Consider the following 10,782-nt stretch of genomic DNA (forward strand, 5'->3'; position numbering starts at 1 on the left):
GCAAGAGAACAAAGAAGGAGAAAAGAAAGAAAAAAGAAGAGAACAGCAACAAAGAAGGAGAACAAAGAAAAAGATGACAATACTTTCTTCTACACATTATCCTTCAAAATTCTTCAAGCCTCAAACCTTACACGTCACACTGATTGTTTTTTTGGTTTTTTTTACAAACAATGACAAGCAGTGCCAGAAACAATGTTTACACTGTTCACACCTTGATTATCGACAAGCCGCAGAGAAATCTGTTGTGGTAAAAAGAAACAGAAATACAAAGAAGAAAAACACCCCCAAAAGCGGAGTATGGCTGCCTACATGGCGGGGTAAAAACGGTCATGCACATAAAAGCCCACTCGTGTACATGCAAGTGAGCGTGGGAGTTGCAGGCCACGAATGCAGAAGAAGAAGAAGAAAAAAAGAAGAAAAAGAAAGAAATACCTGGCAAGTCGGCTTCCAGAGGATTGTACGTTGCGTAGAAGTTGTAGGCGTCTTCCACGGACGTCTGGCCCAGCCCCCCACCTCCTGCCCCGTTCTGTGTGATGAAAGACCTGGACACAGGAACATGTTCACTTTCCTCTCATAGCGATTTTTTTTCCCCCTTCTACATTCATGGGTTGCACAGCAGCCAAGTGGTTAAAGCACTGGACTTTTAATCTAAAGTCCCGTGTTCGAATCTCAGTGATGGCGCCTGGTGGGTAAAGGGTGGAGATTTTTCTGATCTCCCAGGTCGACATATGTGCAGACCTACTAGTGCCTGAACCCCCTTTCATGTGTATATGCATGCAGAAGATCAATCACGCACATTAAAGATTCCATAATCCATTTCAGTGTTCGATGGGTTATGGAAATAAGAACATACCTAACATGCACATCCCCAAAAACGGAGTATGGCTGCCTACATGGTGGGGTAGATAAACAAAATGGTCATACAAGTAAAATGTGACATGTCTGTCTGAGAGTGTATGTGTGTGTGCCTGAAATCTGATTGAATGACACAGGAAACGAATGATGAGCGCGTAATGGCAGCCATCAGCTCTACCAAGGCAGCCTGTTGTGCAAATGACCCCATGTTTGTAAAGCGCTTAGAGTTTGGTCTCTGACCGAGGACAGGTGCTATATAAGTATCCATACCATCATCATCATCATTATCAACTTCCTAATTCCCAATATAGGTTAAAGGTCCCATAGAATTTCATGGCCATCAGGGCAGTCAATTCGTATCCACTGTGTCTAGGAATCGGCACAGAAATGCAGGGCCAGATGCTCTCCTGCCATTTTAAGCTTCCCAAACTTACGTCAGTCAGGTAACCTTTCACACCTGGGTGGAGTGAGGAAAATCAGAGTAGCTTTCCAAAAGGACACAGCACCATACTTAAACAGGGACCTCGAACCCTGATCACTGGAAAGCAGAGGATCAGAAGTCCAACGCCAACAAATTCTGCCTTCCAAAACTTATCCCAACACAAACCAATATGCCTAAACTGACCCATACCCCGTCATAAACAAATCAAATTATAAGAATAATAATAAGAAGAAGAAGAATAACAATGATAATTCTTGAAGAACCAAAATTCCCCCCCCCCCCAACCCCCCCCCCCCCCCAAAAAAAAAATCCAGGGTTCAACACACAGTGAAAAGTCCAGTCCAATTTCATCCAAACTGAACCCTATACAAACCATGCAAAACAAACAAAACTTTGACAAACCTGTGTGGAGTGATGGCCTAGAGGTAACGCGTCTGCCTAGGAAGCCAGAGAATCTGAGCGCACTGCTTCGAATCACTATTCAGCCGCCGATGTTTTCTCTCCCCCTCCACTAGACCTTGAGTGGTGGTCTAGACGCTAGTCATTCGGATGAGACTGACGATAAACCGAGGTTCCATGTGCAGCATGCACTTAGCGCACGTAAAAGAACCCACAGCAACAAAAGGGTTGTTCCTGGCAAAATTCTGTAGAAAAATCCACTTCAATAGGAAAAACAAATATAAAAAAAAAACTGTACGCAGGAAAAAATACAAAAAAATGGGTGGCACTGTAGTGTAGCGACGCGCTCTCCCTGGGGAGAGCAGCCCGAATTTCACACAGAGAAATCTGTTGTGATAAAAAATAAATACAAATACAAATACCCCCCATAACACCCTCACCCAGCTCCCTCCTACCCTCCACATGACGTATCGTAACTCAAGGCCCCCAGCTGGACTCAAACTCAATCAGGCAGTACTCCAGCACCAGGCTGGTGTGGCATCCACAATTTTTTTTTTTTTTAAAGCTCTGGAAAATCCCCAAGGATTTTTCTAGGGTTTCCAGAACATGTGGGTACTTCCAAAGAACCCACGGCACGTAAAAGAAACCACAGCAACAAAAGGGTTGTTCCTGGCAAAATTCTTAGAAAAATCCACTTCGATAGGAAAAACAAATAAAACCGCACGCAGTAAAAAATACAAAAAAATGGGTGGCGCTGTAGTATAGCGACGCACTCTCCCTGGGGAGTGCAGCACGAATTTCACACAGAGAAATCTGTTGTGATAAAAAAGAAATACAAATACAAACAAATACAAATACTCTGGAAAACACTCCTCCACTTTTCCCTAGGATTTTTCTAGGGTTTCCAGAACATATGGCAAAATCATAACAGCTGACATCTCTATCCACTAGCCAGGATTCAAACTCACGCCGGCTGGTACTCCAGACCAGGAGGTGGGGCCAGGTTGCCATGTCGCGGGGCCTCTAGCAGCCGTGTGAAGTCGTCATCCAGCAACCCTCCTCCCCTGGCCCCCCCAGACCCCCGCGACAGGGTGAAGGGGGTGTCAAGCAGCCCCCTGCCGGCCCCCACACCCCCTGATCCCCGGGAAGCTGGATTCCTGTCCAGGTCCTCCCCCAGGCGTGAGCGCCCCCGCGAAAATTCTGCCCTGGGGCTGAAACAGGAATGAACAAAATGATGTAAGATGCAAGGATATTTTATTATTATTATTATCATTACTATTATTATTATCTGTAAAAGAGAAGCTGATGACTCTTGCTGACAATGTGCATTAGCTCCACAGAAAACAATGCAAAGTCTGACCATTCTCCCAACATTTCAATGTGGAATGTGAGCGTGCTTTTTTTTTTCCTGGTGATTTATGACATGATTGTGTTCTTTCTGTGTGTGTACGTGTGTATGAGTGTTTGTGTGTGTGAGAGAGAGAAAGAGTGCGCACACGTTGAGTGTGTGTGTGTGTTTATCATGGTGTGAAAAAGAAGTAGTGTGCAAACAAAACAACAACAACAACAACAACACACATGTTACAAACACACAGCTCCCTGCTCACTTCAGCTGGTCCAGTCTGTCCAGCCCGTCAGACTGGTAGGATGGCTGGGAGGCGCGAAGCGTGGGTCGCTGACTGGTGGTGGTGGTGGTGGTGGACGACTGGGGAGGAAGCTGGGGGGCCTTCTGCTCCTCGGGGTCTTTGTAGCCAGTGAAGTCCACCTTCATGTCCAGCTTCTTCTCTCTGGGAAAACGACAGGGTTAGGTTCTACAAAGGGATCATCTTCTCTCTGAGAAACGACAGGGTTATGTTTTACAAAGGGATTGTCTTCTATCTGGGAAACGACAGGGTTAGGTTTTACAAAGGGATCGTCTTCTCTGGGAAACGACAGGGTTAGGTTTTACAAAGGGATCGTCTTCTCTGGGAAACGACAGGGTTAGGTTTTACAAAGGGATCGCCTTCTCTCTGGGAAACAACAGGGTTAGGTTTCGTCTTCTCTCTGGGAAACGACAGGGTTAGGTTTCGTCTTCTCTCTGGGAAAAGGACAGGGCTAGGTTTCGTCTTCTCTCTGGGAAACAACAGGGTTAGGTTTTACAAAGGGATTGTCTTCTCTCTGGGAAACGACAGGGTTAGGTTTTACAAAGGGATTGTCTTCTCTCTGGGAAACGACAGGGTTAGGTTTTACAAAGGGATCGTCTTCTCTCTGGGAAACAACAGGGTTAGGTTTTACAAAGGGATCATCTTCTCTCTGGGAAACAACAGGGTTAGGTTTCGTCTTCTCTCTGGGAAACGACAGGGTTAGGTTTTACAAAGGGATCGTCTTCTCTGGGAAACGACAGGGTTAGGTTTTACAAAGGGATCATCTCTCTGGGAAACGACAGGGTTACGTTTTACAAAGGGATCATCTCTCTGGGAAACGACAAGGTTATGTTTTACGAAGGGATCGTCTTCTCTCTGGGAAACGACAGGGTTAGGTTTTACAAAGGGATCATCTCTCTGGGAAAACGACAGGGTTAGGTTTTACAAAGGGATCGTCTTCTCTCTCTCACACCAGAGGAGACCCTGCACTGCTGCTGAGTCACTTCGGTAGTGTTTGGTAATGCCTGTTGTGATTTGACGTACTCAGGACACTGACCTACTAAGCCCCCTACTGGCGACGATAATGGCTTAGTTGCGGAGCCAGACTGAGTGAGTGCCTCCTCCAGAGTGGAGACTGCCATCACGTCCCTCCAACGGCAATACCCCATGAATCCACTGACACTGAAGACCTTGACAAGAGTCACCCCAGCCCACATGCAGAAGTACATTTACATATACAAAGTTCCATATTTGCCCAGCTGAAAAAAAAAAAAGAAAATAAAAATATATATATATATATACTGTGCCAATCAATAAAAGCAAAAGTTACTTTCAAGTATAAACTGACTAGAAATGAAAACTAAAGAAGTTGTTATCTAATATTCAGCGTCCCATCACCAACCAATCCGCCTACACATACAGAACTGTAACACCCATGCGTTCATGTGTGTTACTGACATAAAAATTAATTCCATCTCATCAACACTACACACGTGTAACAGGCCCCAGATATTGTTTGCATTATCACCACCAGTGGTCAAAGCCGCTTGACCTGAACTTTCAAGTCAGAAAAGCCGACCGCAAACGACATCGTAAGAAACTCTGCAGCAACCCCAACCTACACATATGCATGCATCCAAACCAACGCACATCCAATTGTTCACCAAAACAACATCCACACCCCCACAGATACAGAAACAAAACACATGCAAATGAATGCCAAAACACGAACACAACCATCACCATGACTACGACCTCCAAACAAAAGCAGGTCAAGCTCACAAGTTGTTGTCAAGCAACCCATCGACAATAACACCACAACACTGAAATGGAGGAAGCATGGTATTCAGGAAGCAAGGATACAGCACGGCCAGACAGACAAACGCTCACACAAACACAACATGCATCATCTACATAAAATGTGAAAGAATATTGCTAATACACAAATGATGTACAGATGTACACATACAATCATACATGCATTTACATAACAAATTAACAAGAATCTGTACATACACAAATGCTATAAACAAACAATAAAGATAGTGTTACAAGACCAAATGGGCATACAAGGATACAAGAAGTATCTACAGCATATGCATATGTGTGTGTGTAAGTGTGTGTGTTTGTGTGTGTGTGTGTAAAGCAGAAAAAGATATATAAATAGTCTACACTGGTATGATTACACCACAATTGCTCAACAACAATGAACATGTACCTTCATGTCTGGACTCTGCATGCAGATATAAAAACAATATTCTAGTTCCATGGCCCACAAAAATAAAGAAATCCTTCCACCACAAGCATGTAAAAACAAAACAAAACATGGCATCAGATACATCTGGACACAAATTAAACAGGGGATGAAATCTAAAAGCACCAAAACCTATGTTAGTTACCAACTAAGATGGTTCAATAAGCTACTTCCCAAATTAAAAAGATTGTTTTTGTTAAACTGTCCCAAAGCCAAGCACTTTCCATGGGTAATGATGCAGAGGTAATTTTGCACAGGATAAATTCACAAGATTCTGAATCTTGTACAAACTTCAGAAGACTCTGAATCTTGTATGAACTATTCACTGACAGTCGGTTTCAAACAATGGACATGCTTCTAAGCTAGTGAAACCTTGCATATGACTTGCTCTTGATCTACTTGATCTTCTGCCTCAACTCTGCGAAGAGCAACTGGGACGCCGCATAAAAGAACTATTCACCAGAATCCTCCAGGTCTCCACAAAACGAAATTTTTTTCCCTAAAATTATGTTTATCTAACATACTTACCGTGACCCACTAGTGCAGAGCTGACTCCGGCAAAGAGTCTGATTCCTGTCCTGTGCAAACTACTATCCGCCTATGCGGAGAAAACTTAAGCAGCAACGGCCGATAACCTCCCGGAAGTAGAATAGAATAGAATATGTCTTTAATACCAAGTGTACCGAGGTCACAAGGAATATTGGGGGTGATAGTACGTAACAAGATATGAATATAAATCGAAAACCATACACAAACAGATACAGTAGAAATTAGGATACATACAAGTGCATATCAATATAAAAACTTGTACGCACACACACACACACACACACACACACACACACACACACACACACACACACACACACACACTCTGTCTCTCTCTCTCTCTATCACACACACACACATACACACACGTTTGAATAGAAGCTGCATATTACATGTGGATGGGGCTGATGACTAAATCTTCAGGTAGATGGTTGCTGGTTGCACAATTCTATTTATCATACTACAAGTAGGGTACTTCTCCTCGGTATCCCTGACCAGCTTCCTCCTAGGAGTCCATTCTGCAGAGTTGTCAGTCCATTTTTTTTTTCTGTCTTCACTTCCATCTGCCCGCCCCCCTCCCCCTCCTCCCATTGTCAGTTCCTTGGAGGACTGTTTTAGCAAGGCCATTTGGCCTGTCCAGCATAGCTTTATTTTTTTAACTCTCTCCATACGAACGGCGAAAGAGACGTCGTTAACAGCGTTTCACCCCAATTACCATCATCAAAATATTGCAAGCGGAAGGCTCTTGTACTGAAGAGGTGAATGTTGACAAAGAATACCACAATTCTGATGACGGAAGCTAAAGGTTGGGTCATTGAGACACCCACTGGACATCCGAGGGGTCTGTGTAGAGGAGAAGAGAGGACTGGCCGTACTGAGTGAGTTAACTGATGTCAGCAGATCTTTGTAGGAACAATGTGCTGCTTGATGGTTTGGCACATCTGTTCATTGGTGATGAGATCAGCGTGTCTGATGCTTAGGATCTTGTGATAGTACCTCATCTCAACGCAGTTATAGTCAATATTTCACATGCGTACAGGAAGACGGAATATCACCTTTTCCGAAAACATTTCCATACTCAGCATGATGGGTAGTCCAAAGTCTGTTCGCCACATGGAGTTTTATGCTAGAGATATTTATACTCATGTAATCCTGTTTTAGTGCAGTTGATATATTTAATGTGTCTGGGCGCGCGCGCGCATGTGCATGTGTGTGTGTGCAAGTCTGAGTATGTGCGCGCATGTATGTGTGTGTCTAAAAAAAATGTGTATTTTTAAGGAATGTATTTCTTTTTTAATCTAAGCATTATTTACTTGATATTTTTATTGTCTGGTGGATCATGCTTTTTTATTCAGTCCGTGAACACACTGGATTGAGCTGTTGTAATGTTTTATGTTATGTTCTTATCTGGCTCGATGTTGTAAGGCGCTTTGAGCAGCATCAGTACTGGATATCGCGCCATGGAAAAGTTATGAATATTATTATTATTATTACCAGTGCATGCAGGAGTTTGATTTTGTGCTGCTGTCCTTTGATATAGGTCTCAGTGTAGACAATGCTGATGTTTTCTTCGCTACCTTTCAAAGGATGTCTGGTTTGGATACTTCATTGCTAACGTTGGATTCCAGGCAGATGAACTGTTGAACTGTCCCTTGCATCTATCGCTGGGCAGTTACAACAGTAGCAATGGTAGTGTTGTGAGTGGCCATGGACTTGTGACTGGTATTATCAATATCTATTATAATGGTTTTCATCACTATCATTATTGTTAGTGGTGCTCTTTAATCATATCATTATTGTTACTATTGCTGTTGTTGTTACTGCTGTTACTGCTACAGCTATTTTATCTCATATTATTATTAATTGTTGCTATTGCTGTTGTTGTTACTGCTGTTACTGCTACAGCTATTTTATCTCATATTATTATTAATTGTTGCTATTGCTGTTGTTGTTACTGCTGTTACTGCTACAGCTATTTTATCTCTTATTATTATTAATTGTTGCTATTGCTGTTGTTGTTATTGTTGTTACTGCTACAGCTATTTTATCTCATTATTAACTGTTGCTATTGCTGTTGTTGTTACTGCTGTTACTGCCACAGCTATTTTCTATTGTTATTATTTATGTATCACTGAACATATGTTGATTTAAACAATCATTTGAAAAAAAAAAGCACCTTCAAAGCAAATGGAAAAATATGAAATAAAAGAAACCAATCATCCCTTTTTATAGACAGACAAGTAATCAAAATAAACAAGAAAAAAAAGCATGTGAATGCAACAACATAAATGTAAGCAGATACATGCAAGTACAAGAGAAAAAAAAACCCACCAAAAACATTAATGCAAATATTCTGAATCATTTTACCCTGAATAGTTGATCTGCATTTCTGCTTGCTTCTCTCTGGACAAGAACGACAGCCATGCATAAATCTTTCTCAAATAATCACCAAAACAATTATGACCAGACACAAATGAATCTGTCAAACTTGACATATTTGAAGACATAATTCTCCATGCCTCTTCCCTTTTATTCCCTATCCCTTGAAGGAAAAAAAAAGACAAAAAAAAAGGCAAACAAAAAATTAAAAAATACCCCCCCCCCCCCCCAAAAAAAGGACTAATTATGAAACAACATCTGCAAACATTGCTGACATCTGGGTGGGTTAGAAGAGATAGGAGGAGAAGAATAATGTGTGTGTGTGTGTGTGTGTGTGTGTGTGTGTGTGTGTGTGTATGTGTGATGTTAAATTTTACAATGTACGTACTTTCCAAACTTTCTAGAAACTTACTCAACTTTAGATTCTTTGTATTCTATTTAACTGTTTTCACATGTCGAACAGTAAAATTTCTATAATAAAAAAATAAAAAAATAATAATAATAATCTTCATCCCACCAAATATCCCACCCCCCCTTTTTTTTTTTTTAAAGTAGATGTGGTGTGGCACATATGGATCGGTCCACACACTTTGATGTCTCCTGGGAACTAAATCCTCCCTGGCCAAGCTATAGCAGAGACAATGTGAACAACCACTGAAACAGGCAGCACAGCATAGCTCACTGTCATGACCAGGTACTAAATATAACTGTTATGCCAGTGGATAAATGTGATCTTTTTCCATGTGCCCAAGCAGATCCAGAACTAACTGCCCACCATGGCACCACAAGCATTCTGACCCTTTGATTAACTCCTTCACCACCAAGTTCCTGCATGAAAAACACTCTCCAGCACCAAATATTTCATACTCGATGCTCTCAAGACACCAAAATTTGGTTCATGTCAGAACAACACAAACTTGTTCACTTCAAACACAGTCTGGGTAAGATCAGATAAGATAAGAATAACTTTATTATCCCAACTGGAGAAATTTGGTCAGGTGCATCATCACAACATAGACAAGTAAACAACATGGGGACCATAACTGTAAAAGCCAACAACAGCCCCTACAAATATTACGAAGATACAAATGCAAAAAATATCACATACATCGTTTCATACATACATCCACACACTGCAGGTAATAACTTGTATTCTTAATGTAAAAACAGAAAGAATTAAGAAACATTATTTGAATATAATTATAAACATAGCCCACTATACTGCACATTGATTATAATAGACAGATAAGATAAGAATAAAGATGAATTGCGGAAAACCACAACCAGATAATCAGCACACACCCCGCACCCCCACCCCCTCCCACCACCCCCACCCACCCCACACACGCGGATAACTTAATTAAACAAGAGTAATAAACATAATTATGTTCTCAAATAAAAGTGTGAAGGATAGTCAGTGTTCAGTTGCTCAGGAAACTGGCTGCAGATGTGAAGCTTTGTTAAACGTGATAAACAGTCCTTTTAACATGACCCCTTGATGTCTACTAAAGTCACCTATGGCAGTGAAATGTCTGATCAACTAAAATCGCCTGTGGCAATGAAAGAGTTAAGGATAAAATCCTTCAAAGGATAAAACTCTTTGGGGATAAAACCGTTCATTTATAAGTCATTGCCTTCCTGCTAAAGGTCAATCTAGACATCCCATTTATGCTAGCAACACCTCTCCCAGATTCTATAATAGACAGCTTCCTTTTCTCCTAGAATACTCACATCTCAACTTCAGAAATGATAGAAATGACAACAAAAAAAAAGAAAAAAAAGAAACAGAAGTATGTGTGTGTGTGTGTGTGTGTGTGTGTGTGTGTGTGTGTGTGTGTGTGTGTGTGTGTGTGAAGTGAACGACAACACACAGACGTGACACTCACCTCCTCCTCCCCTCAGCCACCTCCCTCATCTGTCTCTGAAGCTCCTCCCTGTATCGCTCCTTCTGCTGACGCTTGGCCTCTTCGGATGTGTAGGGTCCTGGTGAACACACACACACACACAAGTTCATGCAATCACTGCAATGTACACACACACATATACACCTACATCCACACCCACACACACTACAGATCAATTAGACACTATCATTTTTCCAACCAGAAGTCATTTGACACACAGACAGGCAGCTTAACCTGGTGATGTATTAAAACTGACACAGAATAAACTGCTAAAAAAAATGTTATCAATCCAACCACTTTCACCACATAAACATTATAAATTCCACTACCAATGAGGTAAAAAATCACATTATGAAAGAAGAAAAGTTCCAGCACTGA

General features: G+C 41.6%; 1 protein-coding gene across 7 annotated transcripts in view; it reads right to left on the reverse strand.

Moving 5' to 3' along the window:
* The window catches only part of LOC143295526 (centrosome and spindle pole-associated protein 1-like), a 99,543-nt gene that overhangs the window by 45,108 nt on the left and 43,653 nt on the right, over positions 1-10,782 (reverse strand). For all 7 annotated transcript variants that reach the window (XM_076607258.1, XM_076607259.1, XM_076607257.1 and 4 more), the window contains 5 exons: positions 10,387-10,483; positions 8,489-8,524; positions 3,304-3,483; positions 2,665-2,907; positions 433-542 (listed from right to left, as the gene is read on the reverse strand). In XM_076607258.1, coding sequence (XP_076463373.1) covers positions 433-542; positions 2,665-2,907; positions 3,304-3,483; positions 8,489-8,524; positions 10,387-10,483 — 666 coding nt within the window. The remainder of the gene's footprint in view (positions 1-432; positions 543-2,664; positions 2,908-3,303; positions 3,484-8,488; positions 8,525-10,386; positions 10,484-10,782) is intronic.

The sequence above is a fragment of the Babylonia areolata genome, chromosome 20 (genome assembly GCF_041734735.1).
Source record: "Babylonia areolata isolate BAREFJ2019XMU chromosome 20, ASM4173473v1, whole genome shotgun sequence".
Classification (NCBI taxonomy): Eukaryota; Metazoa; Mollusca; class Gastropoda; order Neogastropoda; family Buccinidae; genus Babylonia; species Babylonia areolata.